The sequence below is a fragment of the Strigops habroptila genome, chromosome 5 (assembly GCF_004027225.2).
Source record: "Strigops habroptila isolate Jane chromosome 5, bStrHab1.2.pri, whole genome shotgun sequence".
Lineage (NCBI taxonomy): Eukaryota > Metazoa > Chordata > Aves > Psittaciformes > Psittacidae > Strigops > Strigops habroptila.
Genome location: NC_044281.2, coordinates 2,246,281 through 2,265,887, shown reverse-complemented (window position 1 = coordinate 2,265,887; position 19,607 = coordinate 2,246,281). Strand labels below are relative to the sequence as shown.

Below are 19,607 nucleotides of genomic sequence, written 5' to 3'. Positions count from 1 at the left end.
TCCTTATCTGGGATAATCTGAATCTATCTGACAGCAGTATTTCATGCATCGGTGTGTTAAAACACTTTCTGAGAGCCTACCTCTGGCTCTCTTTTGAAATAGATTTTAAACTAGACTAAATTGAGATACGTTTATTGATTTCACTAGTATTGATTCATACTGATTCAGGTGCTTATTTGGGAGTAAATAAAGAGAATCAATTTTATTTGAAATACTGCAGCTTCTTATATGATCCCATTCTACCTGTGGGTGATTTTCTGGCTCCCCTTCCCTCACTTCTCCACAGAGATTTAATACTTGACCCATCCTTTTAATGAGGATAGCAGTGACAGCTTTCAATTACCTGCTGACAATCACCAGAACAACCCGACTTACATTCTGACAAAGCCTTACTTCCAAGTTCTGAAGAACCTTGCCTTCTCTGGGCATTTACCACTGCCCACAAGCATAAGACATTCTTTGAGCAGAGAAAGGTACTGCCTTTGGTCAAAATCTAATTCTGCAAATTTGGCTTGAGGTCACACATCAACCAAGACCAGCAATGCCTTCAGTGCCACGTCTCTGGGCTCTGAGTGGTACATGAGATGCTCCACAAAACACAGCAGAAATCCTTCTTTTGACTTTCAGGGTTGTGTTTCCTCAAACTCCATACCAAAGCCCACCATTTTAGCAAGTCCCATTCTCTGTATGTACATACAGACACACACCCCCCCCCCTTATCTATATATACATTAAAAAATAGGTGCACACATACATTGCATTAGGAAACAAAATAGTGAGAAGAGCTGAGAAAGAGAAGTGTCCTTGTTCCTTCCCAGCCTGAAATAAATGGATTAAAATTAATTGCTGTTACACTATTAGATATGTACAAAGGATGAGCTGGGTGCCTTTATCTTGTCATCACTGGTTTACAGCTACCAGGGCCTGTTATTCCCCTATGATGTTTCCTCTGGGGTGACAAAAATCTGTTTCAAAATGTTCCTAGCCGTGGTTTGAGGCTTCCTTGCTCAGGGCTGGTAGATAAGGCTGCTCCCTGTCACTAAATGTGCTGCAAGCAGGGAGCAGAGCCCAGCAACTGGCGCCAACCGAAAAGGGAGCTCTGCCCTGATCTTATCCGTCCAGCACATGCAACACCCTCCCGTGCTCCACGTGGACATCCTGTTTCCCAATGCTGCCATGATCTTTGCACAAGAAGAAGGGTCACAAACAAGGGTTTGTGATGGTTACAAATGCTGGCACAGGTTGCTCAGGGAGGTTGTGGTGACTCCAAGCTTGGAGATACTAAAAATCACAGCCCTGGGCAACCTGCTGTAGGTCACCCTGCTTGAGGAGGGGGCTGGAGTAGGTGACCTGTCTAGGTCCCTGCCAACCTCAACCATTCTGTGATTCAGAAAACTCCAGCCTGACTCAGAGCACAGCTTCCAAAAGCAACTTTGGCAATGCACAGAGATGGTTGCTCTTTAATATAACTATGATTTGCATGGTGTTAATGTCAAATTGCCCCACCGAGACCTGAGAGTGCTAGATCCCATACAAACTCAGAAAGGAAGATATGACTCCTTTCCTCTTTCTGCCCCCTTGTATAGACAAAATTACACTGCAATATCTGGAGATGCAATGCTCTGACCAAAGAGCTAGCTTCATTATTAATACTGTTTAAATTCAGTGTTCCACACGGGATATATTAATCATATTGGTTCATAGCACAACTGTCAGGTTTTGTTTTTCCCTCTCTCCATCCTCCTCAAATGAAGCATCAGGTGGTACCTTGTGGTACAAGAAAATAGGTATCATCTGGGAGGAGTAAGTGATTAGCAATGAATTAATTTTAAAGTGACAGGGAATAGTAAGAACATGGGAATTGACAAGCAGCAGATTTGTGACACACGGCTACAGCTCAATACGCCAGCATAGGAAAATCACAGCTCCACACTGGCTAAGTAAAGCAGGTCTCATTTTTCCTCTCCACCTATGAATGAATGCACGGAAAAAGATAAAATCAAAAGTGATGCGGTGAAATTGTCCTTGGAATGCAGTGGGTGTAATGGTGACACTTCATACGATTAATGGAAGGAATGAAGGCAAATGCAAGAATGCGAAAGGCTGTGTGACACATGAAGATATTCAATGACTGATTTGCTGGCTTGTTTTGCCATTTCCCAAAGGCAGAACCTGGCAAGAACCCTTACGAGTTGGATGTGCACGTGCTTACATCCCTTCTTTCCTCTCCTTGGAGCTGAAACTATAAAGTCAATCAAGTGTCTTGTCACTTGCACCTTGGCAGTCCTCTAACCAGTCCCTTAAACTGGTTAGAGTAGGAAACCAGATTGAATCCTGCTTAACTGCACATGTGGTGGCTCTCCAAGAAACTACCTGAATTAACACCAGTCAGCTCTAGCTGATAAAAACATTTCAATAGATAATCATGCACTAGGAAATGGCTTAGAAGTACCAGCCTAATTCCAAATACATTAACAAATAGGTTTGCATTCGCTGTACCTGCATTCACTGCATTCACTGCCTTGGCTACCTATATTTAGTCCTTATCTATTTTTTGAAGCTCAAAAGGTGAGCACTAGTAGATTGCTATGCTCGCGAAAATACTGATTTAATACTAAATGTTATGGGTATGGAAAAGAAATAACACAGTTTTGTTTTGTTTTAACAGGCAAAGAAAACAAGGTGGCAAGTGTCAAATGATATTATTAAAGTTCTCTGTTAGGAGATTCTTAAAAATGCTTAAGCCCCTTCTAAATAGATAATTTATATGAACCAAACACACCAGAAATACATTCTTAAAGCTTTGCCCATAGATAATTTATCAGCTGATTAAGAACAGAGATTTCTGTCCTAATTATGTGAGCACAGAGCACTTGAAGAGTTTTTCACATTAAAAGAAAGTGAATATTCTTCATTAATCAAGTCTCCCTGCCCCCACTCCAGCTCTGCTAAACGCAGAAAGTTAAGTGGGTCAGGAGAAGGGTTACAAGTGATGCTGCAAGACCAGAGATAAGCCATCAGGCAGTTGGAGGGGAAAGCATTTTATCTAGAAGAACAGGCCTGACTTTCGTTCCATCGAGATAAGCACTAGAGCTTCTCTATGTGGGGAAATTGCCCAAAATAGCTGTTGTGGAATACTCCTGCCTAAATACCTCCTGAGATAGATACACAGTGCTTTGCACTAAACCCTCTTTTTGGTCCAGTGCAGAATGGGATAAGCCAAGTGGTGCAAAGGCTCTGACAATGATGAATTAGAGGGTACCCTGAGAGAGCAGCAGTGGGAGAGCTGTTGTGCTCTAATCATCTTTTGGCTTATTCTACCATCATTTTCACCAAAAGAAATGTCAGGTTTGGGATTGTGGTAGTGTGTAAGCCTGGTAGCAGAATGGGGCAAGCAACTAAAGATAAAATTGCATCAGACGTCATCCATGGTTTATGCAGCCTAGCTTAGACATGCACAGATCAGCCTGAAATAACAGCAAAGTTTTCCCTTTAACAATCTGGATCTCAAAGAAGTCTCAGCAACGCAGCAACACATATGAGGAAATGAAGTACATGGCTAGTATCGTGGTCATCTGAAGTTGGCAGGACAGGAGAGCAGGTCATTAAAATATGGACAATTTCACGTGAAGCTGAATGAACTGGCTAGTGATGTTATCCTCAAAACCATTCCTTCCTGAATACCTTCAGTTTTCTTTCATAACTTGAGTCTATACCACACCCAAAAAGTCTTCACCTTTCATCTGTTACTTAAAGTTGTCTCCTAAGAGCAGTTGAAGTGTGTTGTACAGGGTGCATCACACCAGCTTAATCTTAAAAGCTTCCTTTCCAACAGATATGACCACCATAAAAACGGTATGCTATTGATACTGTGATCACTTTCCCCCTCTCCAGAGAAAATAAAAAATCAGTGCTCATATTAAATGGATCACAGTCCATCTACGTACTGGACAGTTTTCAGTAGGAACTGTGAATAGGATATCATCCAGCTGTAGTGTTTCTAAGCAAGGTCCCATTTAGATCTGGTTTTGAGCCAGATAATTTAATATCTTATCAAAGGATCTACTTAAACAAAAAAAGGCAGAAATAGAGCCGGTAACGTTCACAGATGAGGCAGATCTGTGCGAGCATGATAAAGATTAGGATGTCAGTTATCCAAAGCCATCCGGATCTGTTGGGTAGCTGGACTCATTTGACCAACACGTGTTTTAATACATCTCTGCTTGCGATCAGACATCCAAGGACTGGTGATGCTGGCCACATTTATAAGGAGGGGGGCTGTATTCTGAAAAGCAGTGATTAAGCCAAAGCTTAGAGGTCAGACAAATACAGGGGAAAAGTGCAGTGCACAACTGTAAGCACAGCTCCCTGCTCCACAAATACTGAAAAGCCATCCACTGGAACACAAGGATGTATCTCTGTATATACTCATATATAAGTACATGGGGAATAGTCTCAAGCAGTGAGATATTAGAGGAACAGTTACTGGAATACAGTCTCCAAGCCTGGTATCCATGCTTTGACCACAATATCTTGGACTTCTGAAAATGAGAAGAAACTTGGTTTCTTTTTATAAGTAGATGATAAAACTGTTTAGAGTTCGCTAGGACCTATTTTTTGCTCTCTGCTAGATCACTTAGCTCTGAATGGCTTCTAAGAACTAACATAATGCAAATAATTAATATCAACCTGGATTGATTTAAACCTTGCTGTGTTCTAATGCCTACTGACAACTTCTGGTTTATTACTAGAAGAAAGGGGGAAAAGTTGAAGGTAAATAAAAGAGAACATTTGACTGAGGAAATGAATTTTTGAAAAGAACTCCTGAGAAAAAGCACTTTAAATGCCTTATCATGGACACACAGCATCAGCATAACACTCAGCATGTACTGCAGGCATCTGAACCTTGCATTCACTGCTCAGGAAATGCAACTGTTACCCAAACACTATGCATTTCTGCCACTTCAGTGAAAGGAGAAGCTTTTCAAGCTGGTAGGACTTGGGTTATTTTCAGGTCAGCCAACAAAACATCTCTTTGATAGATAACAATATACAGAGGTATCCAAGGACAACTAGATTCCACATTTACCATAAGTATGCTGCCCAAAACCATCAATCATGGCCATCAGTCTTGAGTATGCAGCATGTGACACCTAAACTTTAGTTTTCATGGAGGCCAGTGACTGATACTAGCCACAACCTCAGGCACAAGGATTCTACATGCCTCAAGCTAATCATAACAAAAAAAATCTGCAATACTAGACTATACTCCTAGATGTCTGGATTTATCCACAAATCACCCATTTTGGTGGTTTTAAGGGCTAGCTCCAGAACAGGTACATACAAGAGGACATGCACAGATGAGAGCATGTCCACAAGAGCACACACAACAGCCCAGAGAGCTCAGAGGAGCGCTTGCATCTTGCAGAGAAAGAGTAAATCAGCTTAGCTCCAGTAAGGCTGCTCAGGCCACGTCGATTTGTAGCAGCTGAGGATCTGGTTCTACAAGGGGCCGTATCCTTCGTGCCTTAAACAGCAGCTCATCCTCCCTATGATGGGGCCGGTTCAGAACAGGGCTTTGGAGAGCCAGAGCATCAGCAGTACCGCTGACAGTGGGCTGCCAAAATGCCTCTTCACAGCTTGTGTGAAAATACAGCTGTGTTTCAGGCATGTCTGCTACAGCTCGTGTGGAACTGAAAACAGCTTGACTACTTTGCTCGAGTCCAACAGCAACTGCAGAGCTCCCTTTTGTAGATTAGTCCCGTTTCTTCACCGTCATGGATCACATTCAGAGGCAAACCTCTAAACTTGTTTCTTTAAAGTCAGTTATCAAGAGACAGCCAGTGGCAGGCTATCACAGGAGATGAATTTGAAAAGGGAGGCCAGGCAGATTTTGCAACCAACTGATAAAAACAAATCAACCACAGAAACAAATTCCTCTACAGATCTCAAAGAGCAAAAAAAAAAAAAAAATAAGAGAAAGGCTTCAAGCAAGATCTTTTTTTTTTTTCCATCTTGGAGATTTCTGGGAGTCCTTTGAATGCTTTATTTTAGCAAGGAATAGAAGTCTCTGCTCCTGATAGATTGCAGCATTCTCTGCCCTGAAGACAGATCAATATTGCAGATCACAAATAAAATAGTCAGAAGGATTGAAAACAAGATTTACAACTGAATAGCTACCACACCTACATGAAAATAATAATTTACATTCCTCACCACACCCTATAAACTACACACAGGCAGCCTGAAACAGGAAAAGTAACGAAAATAATGGGAAAGAGCAGCAAATAGCGTCTTGACATTATTTGAACTGATATGAAAACAGGAGTTCAGGGCAGGGAAGTATTTCCTCTTGAAACCAAACAAAATAACCCAGAAACCTTTGGAGGGTTTAGAGTTTCAGGCTTTCTTATTAAGAAAAAAAAAAAACCCTGAACCCTCCCAAATCTATGAAAAGCAGACACTTTCCATAGAGAATGGGTTCATTGAAAAGCAATTTTCTGTTAAAAATCAGTTTTGACAGGGTAGTTTCAGCCGGGCTCAGATGTTGGATGCCAGGAATAAATACAGGCATTTAGCTCTGAAGGGCAGGGTTGCCAGGGTTAAAGACTTCTTCAGGCCTAGGGGGGACATCCCTCAGTCCCAGGAATGGCCGGTGACAGATCAGAAGGGATAGAGGTTCACGATTTGTGTGGGAGTCTTGAATAATCTGTTCCTATTTTAATGTGAACATGGGTGGTAACATGGAATTACAGCATGTGGAGGCGGGCTGGTGTGTGCAGATTAATGAAAAATAATGAGATAATATTGAGCATTTATATAGTCTCATTAGAAGGGCTTGGTTTCCCCACTGAGAGAAATCCCTGGGAAATGTTGTATTCTGGGGCTTCATCCCTAATCTCTGCACTAGGAATTAATAGGACACACAGAGGCTATTTCAGAAGTATATTCCTTTGAAAAGAGCTTTCATTCTTAGTTGTAAAATATTAAGAGACCTGAGTACTTACACAGTAATCCTTTCAACTCCTATTTCATTGAATCCAGAAGTCACCGTGGCTCCTAAGGTACTCTGCTGTGGAAAAAAAACCCAACCAAAACATTGTTAATTGCATGCTGGAAATTATGACATGCTTATACAATGCACCGAGAAAAATAAACACTGAAGGGCAGAAGGTTAAAGCTGGGTTTATTGAGGACTGACTACATTAGGATTGACTAAAAAAACCCAACAACCCCCAAAACAAGCATGTTCAAAGTGCAATCCAAGCAAAATTCATTTTTAGTCCCTCAATTATTGTGAGTTTCATAACATGATTTTGAGGGCCTACCGTCAACTCCCATTATTCTGTTATATATTCTGCAATGTCTTGGTGGGAAATGTTTCATTGGAGGGCTGGGATTTGACATCCGAGCACAGAGATGGAGAAGAATGTGCTTTGATTCACCACGTTTTAAAAACACAATTTCACTCTTAGATGAAGCTTTAGTAATTTCTTGAAAGTAGTGCATAAAAATAGCAATATTAGCGCTATAGAAGCGAAAGCCAGGAATCAACACTTAATCTTTATTAACTGGGAAAATGATATTTGTTTTGGTAAAGCTGCAGAAGGCACTTGTCAGAACGCACTGCTCAAAGCTCGCTTGTGCTGTCACTGCCTGTTGGTGACAAGAGGAATTTCAGCTTAATGCCAAGGTGCTGGACAGGCTGGTCAGACAAACATCACTTACCTGGCTACTAGACTGATACAGTCAATCAACATGAAGGGCAATGCTGCAGTTTAAAAGACCTGCTGCAATTTGATCCAGTAACAGAGAAAATGATTAAATATTTTGAAAGCAGTTGCCTCCCATAGACCAAATTAAGACTCAATGATGACAGCTTATGCAGGCACTGGTCGCTGGAGTAATCTTTAGGCTTCTGTTGCTATAAAGTAGGAAAAGGCTATTTTCAGTAGAGTAAGAGTTTCCTAGCAGAAGTGATGCAGGAGTTTGGACATGATTCCCTGTTGCCTAGATGGAGTTGAATAGGTGAGGTCAACCTGCCCTTTGCCTGCTGACAGGGTGATCTAGAGAGAAAGGCAATGGTACACCACGGTATGACTCTCACCCAGACACTTGAACAGCCACAAACAGCATACTGTCCCTGACTCATGGCCAGATTTCTAAGATTCTCTTCCTTAACAACATGAGGCCATGCACAGAATCTCACTCCAGCAAATGACTCAGCAGCCTTAATGACTATCAGTCATTTAGTTTCTGCCTATGAGTTCTCCTCTCTTCTTCTTAGAACCCTTATCTGAAGTCAATGAAAAGAGTGTCACCATCTCCAGTAAGTCTAAAACTTAGACAGGACCATGAGTCACTCAAGTCAGCCATTTCTGTCTTACAATGGTAGAACATGATTTCTTCTCCATACTTTAAATACTTGGACTGTCCCATTTGCTGAATATTTGGTCTTTTTGAAGCAAAACCAGTAATCTGGCAATCCTGAGCAAAAGGCGGCAGAGGAAATTCTGCTTATCAGACAGAAGCATTCCTCGGAGACAATATACATCAACCATGTCTTAAAGGAAGATTAAGTTTTATTCAGATGATATCTTAAGGAGTTTCCATTCCCATGTCAGTAATGAACATTTTAATTATGGGGAGAGGCTGGTTAATCTTTAACCAACAATTTACAAGAGATACTTAAAACAAACAAGAAACAACTTACGAAGCTTCATGAGACCTTCTTCCTGTTATTCTGAAGAGTTTGTACTGTGAACGCTACTGGATTGATAGCTGCACTATGAAAGAAAGAACAAGTTAAGCGATGTGAACTACCCGATAAATCTCTACCGGGAAGATTGCCTCTGGGTACGACAGAGGGGAACCCCTGCAAAGGGAAGGGCTCGAAGGAACTGTTTATGCACTCCGAGTGTCTTCTAGAAAAAGTTGGACCTTGGGCCACTAACTCATTCCAAAAACACGGTAGACCCAGTGGCAGGTGACCGATGTCACCACTTGGCATAGTAGGATCTTAGTGGGGATACTTCTCTAGCTCGTGCTGAAGCTGATGAAAAGAATGTCATTAGCTTCAAATGAATATTGAAAGTGGATCTGTGCCCAGTTCACCAGTCTCATAACCCACACTCATAACCCCAACTCATAAGATGTTCAGTCTCTCTATTTAATTCATAGGCTTTGTTATCAGTAGAAATGTGATTCCTTTGAGGTGTTTCCTGCTGCAAGAAAGCAAAGTGTATGCATACACCAATGTTTCCAGAAAGCTTGAATGGAAAACCCTTTCGTGTCAGAAGTTTATTTTTATTGGTAAAATATTAAATAATATACAGAATTAAAAACTGCACTTACACTTCTGAGAAGAAATAATTCTTGGACAAATTATATGCTTGTTCCTGAGATTCCCTACATTTATTCCAGTAGCTGTGCACTCAAGACAGTACAAACCTTTATAATATAATCCTTTTCACAAAGTATTACAAAGTTTCTGCAGCTTCTTTTATTTATACACACATACAGACTCACACTCTCACATGGCTGTACAACACTCACACATGTACAGAGTACACACATACAGATGTGGAACCATATGTATGCATGTATACTAAGATGAAGAAAAAAAATAACAAGTCCCATAGTTCAGTCTATAGCGGCAAAACTCTTTTAGCAGGGGGATACAGGTTTACATTAGGGTTGCTCACATGCACCACTGTCATAGTGATCATTTCTGAACTCCTTTTATAAGAGCATGTTCCAATGACCATGTAAAGAAATGGGACAATCCCCAGTGTCTTCACGGGCTTTTGGAATAAACTCCCATTTCTTGGATTTTCTTTTTTCATTCCTATTTATTTTTTTAAATTGCAAAGGTTCCTCAATTTGAGCTCAGAACATCTGTCACAGAACCAAAAGAATCATAACTGGGGAGAAAAGCAGTCATTTGCCAGATTACTCACCTGCCTTGCTTCAGGAAACCAGCACTAAAGTGGGCAGAATGCAGCTCCCTGTGAGTCAGGGAAGATGCCGTGACAAATGGGTCAGAGCCCATATCCTGAATTACATTCACAAAACGGTGCGTGCTCTGCTAGGATCCCACTGCTCCAGCACAGTCCCCGTTTGTGGGAGGACCTGAGCAACCTATGTGAGGTTACCAGAACTCAGCCCAAGGAGTGTGAACCTGTGGGTGACTGCTACAGTCACCCACCAAATGCATTTTTCTTGTTGAACTCAAACACAAGAGTCTGGGAAATCATTTTGGCAATCAGTCAGAAAGGGATACAGTCTCCTCACCTTTGTTATTATTAAAAAGAAATCTCCTAAATACAAATTAAAAAGACAAAAGTGGCTACTGTGCATGCGCAGCGACTGCCTTGCAAAGAAATCTCAATGGGATTTTCTCTCTTTATTTTGTACCTAAATACATATTTACAGAACAGCGGCTTCAGTCTACTGGGGGGGGGGGGAGGGGGGAGGCATTAAAAATACACTATATATAAATATGTATGATATGTAAAACAAGTCCCATCTAAACTTATATAAGACAAGGACAACTCTAAAGAAGCTTTTCTGGTCTCTCAGGTAGATAAAGGACATGAGTCCTGTAATTCTTACACAGGCAAATCTCTCCCATTAGAGTAAATGGCAGTTTTGCCCTAGCTAAGAGATTAGGGCTAATCCAAAACCCATCATGAAAATCAACAAGAGTCTCCACTGAGTGGGTTTTGGATCAGACTAAAAGATCTTTTTATTTTTTGTTATTTTTAATAAACATCAATATTAAGTGCTTTTCTTAAAAAGAAAGCTGCAATTAGAAAAGAAAAGGAAGAGGCAAGAACAGGTATGTCCTTAATTCATGCACTGGATGTGTTTCAATATCAAATAAAAGCAGGAGTTAAGGTATGGGCTTTAGCCTTAACTTACATTCTCTCACCTTTTGTCAGTCTAATTTTGTCTAATTTACTTAACCCTTATCTTTGAATGTATTTAAGACAAAGCATTTTGCTTCACTGATTTGTGTGGACTGAGGAAAGAAGAAAGAAACCACCGCATATTAATACGATGTCAGGGAAAGTATTGCACTTGAACAGAAAAATAACCCCAAAAGGTGGTTTTGTTGGTGAAGTTTTTCTTTTGACTAATATAAGCAAATCATCCAGGTCTGCATTGACCACGTTGAGAAAGCAGGATCCAAGAATGAAACATAAGAAGCAAATTTGGGGTTGGTAACCCCCACCCTGGAATACAACAGTAGTAAAACTTTTTTTTAAAGCATTTTCTTCCAACAGGAAAAAAAAAAAAAATTATATGACTTTTTTTTTTTTTTTTTACTTTACAATTTTAAATCTTTCTAAACATTTGCATTAAAAGTTTCCAGTTTCTCATAAAAAGATATACATTTTAGGAAAAAAAAAAATACAACCAGAAAATAAAACCAACTAAAAAGGAAGGCAAATATACAGTATTATAATTACATCACTGTGGAGTCATCTCTGAAGGTACCCTAGGTCTTTAAAGTGTTACAAAGAGACGTACCTTAATATTTTGTTTTCTCAAATTGACTATCTTTTTTTCTTTTTCCTGTTTTTAATATAAAACTACACTTGAGTACAAAAATATGTAAACAGACTGTACAGCCAATGAACAAAAAACCCCTCCCAAACAAACCCCCAAACCCCTAGACAGCCCCAAGCTACAGGAGATAAGAGCAGGCCCAGACTTAAAGCTCAGAGAAGGAAAAGGGGGAGAGAGAAAGAGAAAACCACTGAAAGCCCGAGGAGACTGCTACATGGCAGAGGAAGTGAACATGTTCAAGCTCTGAGGACACTTGACAATTCGTCAAATAATTGATCACAGTTTCAGAATCTGAACGACTACAAAAATAACCAAAAAGTCCTTCCCTTGTTACAGTGTGTTCAGGAACGAACATCCATTTCCAGTAAGCAATGTCAAATCCCAGTAAGTGCATAGTAGGGGATTCAGTGACCTCTACCCCTTCAAGAAGCTTTTCGTATTTGATGTCACTTGAGGTAAAACTAAATGGCCCAATTTACTGCAAACTGGCCTCGTTGTGCCAATAATGGAGTCACGCTCTCCACCATGCCTTGCGGGAGGTGCCCATATTTTATCCGTGATGGATAATCCAGACTAGAGGCTGCTGCCATTCACATATGGCCGAGTGTGAGGGATTAAGGCTGCTACACCACCGTCTTCACTGCAGAGCCCCACCATGGAGTGCCAAAAACCAAGACCTAACCAGAGCTGTTGCACTGCACTGATCAGCAACTAAGGACCCAATCTCACAATTAATTAATGGTAATTATTAAGCACATTGTTAACTGCAAAGCTCCTGTGTACTTCCAGATCTAATTGAAGGGATGGCAGGAGGCTGATTATGCTCACATGTTTTATTGGGCTGCAGTGCATGCACCTAAATCAATACCTGCTGCAGGAAGGAAGTGTCAGTCCCAAGCTTTGGGCCAAGCTGCTCCCTTTCTCCCAGTAGAGTATGCATCATGAGCCCTTCTCAAGACATGATGTGAGTAACTTCCTTGTCATTCACTCTGTTAAAATACTTCACATACTGCTAGGAAATACATCACAGTACTCCTTTTGTAACTGTAAATCATATGGTTTACTACAGTGATCTAAGTCTTTGTTGAAACGGTCATCTCTGCCCACTGTCCCGTGATTTGTTTGTGTTGTGGTTTAAGGACACAAACTGAACCCAGGACAGTTTGTAAAGAAGTTTTTCACAGAAGGAGAGCGCACGGGCAGTTATCCTCCCAAATAAGGATCCGAGTGAGCATACCAACAACCACCGTTCCAAAGGCTGGAAAAGCTAGGTGATTTAGATACCAGTTTTATTGTTATCTTAGCCTGTTAAGTGTGCAGCATGGCAAGACGTCAGCACACCACCTCCTCCTGTCTGTCCTCTGTTCACTTGAGAGCTTCAGTGGAGAAGGACATAATCACACGCTTTCAGGCACGGCTGTTAGAGGCTAAATCAGAAACCAGTAATGCTCTCCTTGGCTTATACTTCAGGACAATTCTTAATGGGATAAAGGGAATATATTTACGATGAAGCAAATTCTGCCTCTTTTCTACCTAATTCCTCCTCCCACATACTCTCTGTGACTGCCACAGCCCCAGACCCCAGAAGAGAGGTGCTGAGGAGCTGGCAACGGGCTCAGGGCCTGACCCAAAGCACCCTCACCTAGTCACCTCCCCTGCCAGGTTCACGTTGTGCCTGTGCCGGCACACTTAGATACTGCACCCATGCAGGGTAAATAACTAGATCTGAAACTAGGTCACCAACCTGCCAGGAAAGCACCGAAACAAATGCTGCGCTTCTCACCCAAGTGTTCCAGCTAATAAACCCCCATAACATCTTCTACAGATGGGCTTCTCTCACCTCTGCATCAACCATCAGGGTGGCAGCAGCATGACCATCAAACTTACAAACCATTTCCAAAGGACTTTTGTTCTGACAGATTTCTTTTTCCAGGCCGAAGCAAGTGGTAGATGCTTTAAAGTCTGCTCCTCAGCAGCATCTTAAAAGCACAGCAAAGTCTGTTTTCAAGCATACTTTACTTAAATCTTGGGAGGGGGAGAACAGGGAAGCGCTGCCCTGGCGCTGTGCAGGGCACTGTGCAGCTGGGGATGCTGTGTTGGTTGGGGCCAGGTCTGGCTGGGTAGCTGGAATGCACTTTGCTAGGGCAATTCTTAGCCTCTCCCACTCCTAAAAGCCATCAAACTCCAGGAAATCTCACAGCAAAGTACAAAGATGGTCCTCCCTCTGGGTCGAGCTGCCAAGAAGGGTGCCAAAGGGGAGAGGGATCTGCCTCGCTACACCATAGCAGAAGGGATGTTTACTTTGGGTTGGTTTTTGTCGTGCATTCTGAAAGGGTATGGTAGGATATCATGAACGACATCACAAACTTCCAAAATGCATTTGAAAAAGGCACATATACAATAAAGCATATATCTAATTATACGATACCATATATATATATAAATATACTTTCTCAAAATCTCCAGCTGCCCTAGACCACAGGCCACTACTGCCATCCATTTTTGTTTTTAAATGATACTAAGCCAAGCTAAGATGCCAATTTCTAGAGTCAAAGCCAATTATATCACACTTTTCCTCAAATGCCACACTGAGTTTAGGCAACTGGGGTATCAGAGCAGCCTCCTTTCCCCCTCCTCATCACGTTACAATGCACAGCAAGAGTTAAGGAAAGGAATATTATCTGGCAAAGGAACTGTATTACTGTGGCTCCTGTCCTTGGCTGAAATAATAATAATAATAATGTCCTTTCCATAAATTATCTCTGAAGTTTCTTTCTGGAGGAAGGAGTGTCTGTTGTCTAGCTTCTTTCGAATATGAAAAAGCTAACACAGGACCTAGGAAACAGTAATAAAAAGCCAGTTTTGAAGGGTTTGTTTAATTCCTGGCCTCCTCTTCTGCCTGACAGCCCCAATTTAGGAATGCCCTTGTAAACAGAAAAAAATTTGGAAACTCCTGAAATCGAGAATTTCTTCCCCTTGCAGTAAATATACTTCAGTTCCACATGGCTGTTTTGTGAGCTGCGACCTCACATTGTAGAAACGCCCACCATTAAAAAATCAGGCCAATTAACAGACTTTGATTCTTTCTCCCTAATACAGAGCAACAGAGGTTAATGCCTAAACACATTTCCCATCACATCATAGATGGAAGCACTTTTTAAGGAGAATAAAATTGTTTTAATCCCATAAGTTACTGAGTAAAGAGCTGGCTTTACTGAAAATATTATATATATTTTGATGTGCACTCCTAACTGACTGCAAAGAGAGGTGGCTGTAAAATTCATTGGCCATAACAGCAGATACATAGATAATGCCCTTTGCTCCAAGAATATGGATCATAGCAAGAGCAGAATAAGCAGTCACACTTCTATTGAAATTAATAGGCTTGTAATACTCTAAATTGAGTCAGAATCTTGTCATTTTTGATGTAAAAAGAAGCAAAAGGGTTTACTGGTAGGAATATGTGCAGAAATGGCTTTTTTTTTTTTTTTTTTATGAAAATGGGGATGTTCACAAGCATTTGCAAATGCATGTTTTTAACTGGAAACTCAATTCCAAGAATTTCATGAGAGCCCAATAAAAATCAGTCAGGTTCAATTTCCAACACCAAATACTTAGAACAAATGGATCTGCAGGCCAAGGATTATCTACTGAAATTCCTAGTACACTGTGAATGACTAATGAACTCGACAAAACTCAAGAGCTTTTCTTAGAAATCTGCAGAGAAGAAGCAAGAGGAAAAAAAAAAAATCTCTGAGGCCTCATTTTGCACACTTCTGTGTAGGGGCAAACTGCTTGAGATAAAACCCTCCAGTGATTTTCAGTAGTAAGCAAATGCTAAAAATCAATGCTAGCCCAAAACACTGTTCAAAATCTGAACTAGAATTTAATCTTTTCCCTAGCTCTAGGATGAAAAACTTCACTGAGTCTTCAGAAAAGGCATTGATTTAATGTAACCCCTCACTTTCTTGCTCTCCAAAAATGCAGTTTTTGGAAGATAATTAAACCAGTGTCTCTCCCCACTGCCTTCCCAGTTCTCTGTGCCTATGATACCAGGACATAGGGTGCTCAGATACAGATCTCGCATGCTACCATTGGAACAAGAAGTTGAGCTTAACTGAACCCAGCTACAAAACCACAGAGCCTCCCTGTTTGATACTTTAAACATCTACAGAATATATGCTACAGGAGGTATCAATGAATCATCAATGAATGAAAGTGCACACTAACAAACTGCAGATGTAATTGCAGCCAACTTATTTGTGAATACACAAGAGATTATTCTCTGTCTTTCCCGTATTCTGGTGCTTTCCTAAACACGGGCAGAAGTTGTTAATGCTTTTTCCCTAGTGCTAAGCATTCCAAGAAACCATAGCCTGTGTTCTTTCCACTGACCACAGAGGGGAGAACAGAACGTTGTCCCCCAGAGACTGAAAGGGATTGCCGGCAACCCTTTTCTCTGGCTCAGGCACGTGTCTTCCTGGAGGCCCATGCAAGCCAAGTGACCTTCAGGCCCAGCACCTTTCCCTTTGCACATTGTTCTCAGATGACTTTTCCGACCTCAAAAAGCAAACCCTCTTTTCTGAATTTCCAAGCACATCCTGATGCAGAACACGGCTGGCTACCTCCTCAGCCAACCTTCACGGCTGCAGAGAATCAGCCATAAGGAATAAAAGTGATGCCCTCCAGCACCTCCCCATTTTATTCCTGCACAAGCTTCTTTGATTGCACCAAGCACAAGAAAATGAGAATGGTCTGGAGGACGGCAGTGGTTCATTTGCCTGACTTTCCTCTACATTAGGATGAAGAAAGAAGGAGGGGGAGGAACCCAATGACATTAAGAACAATGTTGGGAATAGGTCTTTAAATCTGTCTCTCCAAAGCCCGTATATTCCGAGCCTTGATAGCTCTCACATTACAGAAGATGACATTTCTCTCCACATTGTATTATAATTAATAGGCTACTTCAAGACTTTACCAGCTCCTACTTAATAGCATTTCAGTGCTGGGAAGCAGTCATCAGGTAATCTGGCCATGATCTACTGTATCCTTTCTAAACACAGGTTCTAGCTGCCAAGAATGTCACCATAAAAAGATTTCAATCAATACCACTCAGCTCCTACTTTCACATGCTCCAGGTCTAGGAAGAGGAGAATTAAAAAACCAGTACCCTCAAAACGAACAGCAAACTGGCATATGCATCGAGTACGCAGATTGAAGTGAGCAGATGGGAATTCATTATGGCCTGATCTTGCTCTCTCTTTTACACTTTAGTAACTTTATACTTTGGAAAAGGTCTCACCAAGCGCATGGAGACCGTGTGCATGGAGGGGGTTAAAACCATGCAGATCTTTCCATTCTCAAGCTTTGTTCTTGTTGCCAAACAACAACATTTCAATTGTGATTGGTACAAACAGTTGGGTTTCAATGGCAATCTGTCATGTAGGTTTAAGCCCAGTTTTTACTGATGCAACCTGCAACTTGCTGGGTGGTTGTTGGCTTTGTTATTTATTGGGAAAGAAAGAAAGGAACCAAAACAGATTGGAGGTCTGATTTTCTTTTGCTCTTGTCCAGTCTATAGTTCAAAGACTTACTCTGAAGTTTGTTTCGTCTTCCCTACAGTGAATTTAATAACATAGGAATAAAAATGAAATCTGCAAATCCAAATCAAAGCACAACACCTGCATCTCCATGTATCACTTTCTGAAGAAATAGGGAAAGTGATACGCTATCTGCTCATTTGCAGGGCTTCTGTGCTCTCGAAGAGCAAAGGCTATGCATCAAAACCTGCAAACACTTCCACTCCTAAATTAAAGTAGAATTGATGACTTAAAACCGAAAGGAACTTCAGCAGATTAGCAAATAAGATGTCAACGAGAGACTAAACGGTAAAGGCTTGGCTCCTGATGTAGCTGAAGTAGTTGGGGTAGTTTCATTAAATTCAGTGGGGCTAAGGGGACTAATGCTGGCCAAGGATCTGGCTCCTAGCTTTTTCCCAGCTGCAAGTCTTAGTTTAGGCTGTTGCCAAGAGGTTAACACTGTGATAATAGAATGAGAAAGTATTTATATAATTATATATCTCTATATACCTGTATTTAAAGAACACTTTGCTACTTAGGACTTCTGTCATTTTAAAATCCGTAATTTTAAAACAAAATTATTTCAGAAGAGCAGCAGAACCTCTTGAGTAAACTACAGACTCTCTCACCCACTCCTAGGCCACTTACTGTCCTAGAAGCAAGTGTAAAAGTTATTTCTAAATGCTATTTCTTAAAACACAGGGTGCAACTAAATAAGTAAGGCTCCCAAGGGTCTCTAAGAAGCCTGTGAGTCAATACATAGGCATGGAGTAACAGCAAATCAACAATTCTAAAAAAGGTGCTTCATAAGTTAAGGAAAATAAAAATACAAAGCCTCAGACTTACCACAAAAGGCCCTCAGACTTATGAAACTAAACTGCTGTAATGTGGTACAGTGTTAAGACATATATTTTGTTTTTATTTTTTTTTTCTTTAAATTTACATTCTAGAGGGGCAATACACACTGAACCCAGGAAAACAGCTCACCCTAAAAAGTAATTTTGAAAGGAACATTGACTTTCATTCATGCTCCTAAATCCCTAATAGTTTTGCTTTAAAAATAATTGTTCATTCTGCAGAATAAAGATCCCCCTCTCTCCTCCAGCCACCGAAACCCCACACCATATCTATACGTTTGGAAAAGGCCCTCCTCTGAAATGTTTCTATCTATTCGTCTGAAATTGTAAATGAGTGAGTGGCATCTCGTCAGGACTTTAAAGCACCTAGCAGGGTTGAGTGATGTCCCAAAACAGGACACAATGTACAGCTGATTGAGACAGAAACAGGCTGCCTTTCAATTCCCATGAAAGCGACGCGGGCCACCCACCAAAAAGTGACGGCAACAACAAACCCCTCTTTTATCCCTTCCCTCCCTTCTTTCCATTCTTAAGCTGGGCAGAGCAAATGAGGTTGGGTCCACAAAAAATAAGGTTAATAATAATAATAATTAAACAACAGCAACAACAACAACAGCAACAACAACAAAATAGGCGTCTCAATGTCTGAGGAAAAGTGGGATTGTAAGTGCAGTATTTCTTCATGTGCAGTTCTTCTACTTCATACAAGTCCCCTTTGGATGAGAAGGCCTAGTGGAATGTGTGCTCTCCTCGGACTATGTGCGATGAGAACTCATAGCGGTCCTGGCTTCGGTAGCCACAGATGTTGCACTCTAGTGGGTCCCGGTAGCCGTGGCAGCCCATGTGGATGGTGTACATGACATGGTCCAGGAAAAGGACGCGACAGTGCTCGCACTTGAAAGCCCTAATCTGCTCCCCTTCTCCATTGATGACCTTGTAGATATCCTTTAAAGAGCCCTTAGAAGCTTTTGTGGCATCCAAAGCCTTGGCGTCCTCCTTCATATAAGCCGGGCTTGGCTTTCTCTTGGGATTTAAGGCAGAGTTTCCTTGGTAGGACTGGCGGTCTTCGTGGCTGCTCTCTGAGTCAGTAGAATCCAGGCAGCTATTGCTGGGGGAGCCCTCTCTATCCTGGGTTCGACTCTTTGGTCTGATGAGGGAGATCGGGCCATCCATGTTGTTCTCATGACTGTCAGCTGTTTCCCTGCTAATGGGCCTTTCTATCCTGTTAGGATGATAGACCTGAGCATAAGCTGAGCTGATGACGGGGGCCACCTCTGCAATTGTGCTTGGTGTGTGCTGCATCAGGGGGTGAAGTGCCTCAGCTCCAAGGTAGGTGATTGCATTGTTGATGGCTTGGTCCATCATGTGAGACTGCATCAGCTCAGCCTCCTTCTCATAGGTTAGGTTCATATCAAAGGGAATATCTGGATAGCCAAATCTCATGAGCTTTTCACCTAAGGGACAAGAGCAAATGAATGAGACAAATGAACGTAACCACTTCAAGGCTTCACTGTAAAAGGGGTAGGGAGGGGCAGAATTTCACCTTGAAATTCACCCTGACTTGGTGTGAAATTCATTCCAGAGTCCCAAATTAGCC

General features: G+C 41.4%; 1 protein-coding gene across 6 annotated transcripts in view; it reads right to left on the bottom strand.

The window, feature by feature from the left end:
* Positions 1-9,290: 9,290 nt before the first annotated feature.
* IKZF2 (IKAROS family zinc finger 2) overlaps positions 9,291-19,607 on the bottom strand; it is a 119,990-nt gene continuing 109,673 nt past the window's right edge. For all 6 annotated transcript variants that reach the window (XM_030488122.1, XM_030488126.1, XM_030488121.1 and 3 more), the window contains one exon: positions 9,291-19,464. In XM_030488122.1, the coding sequence (XP_030343982.1) occupies positions 18,740-19,464 (725 nt within the window). In that variant the 3' untranslated portion in view covers positions 9,291-18,739. The remainder of the gene's footprint in view (positions 19,465-19,607) is intronic.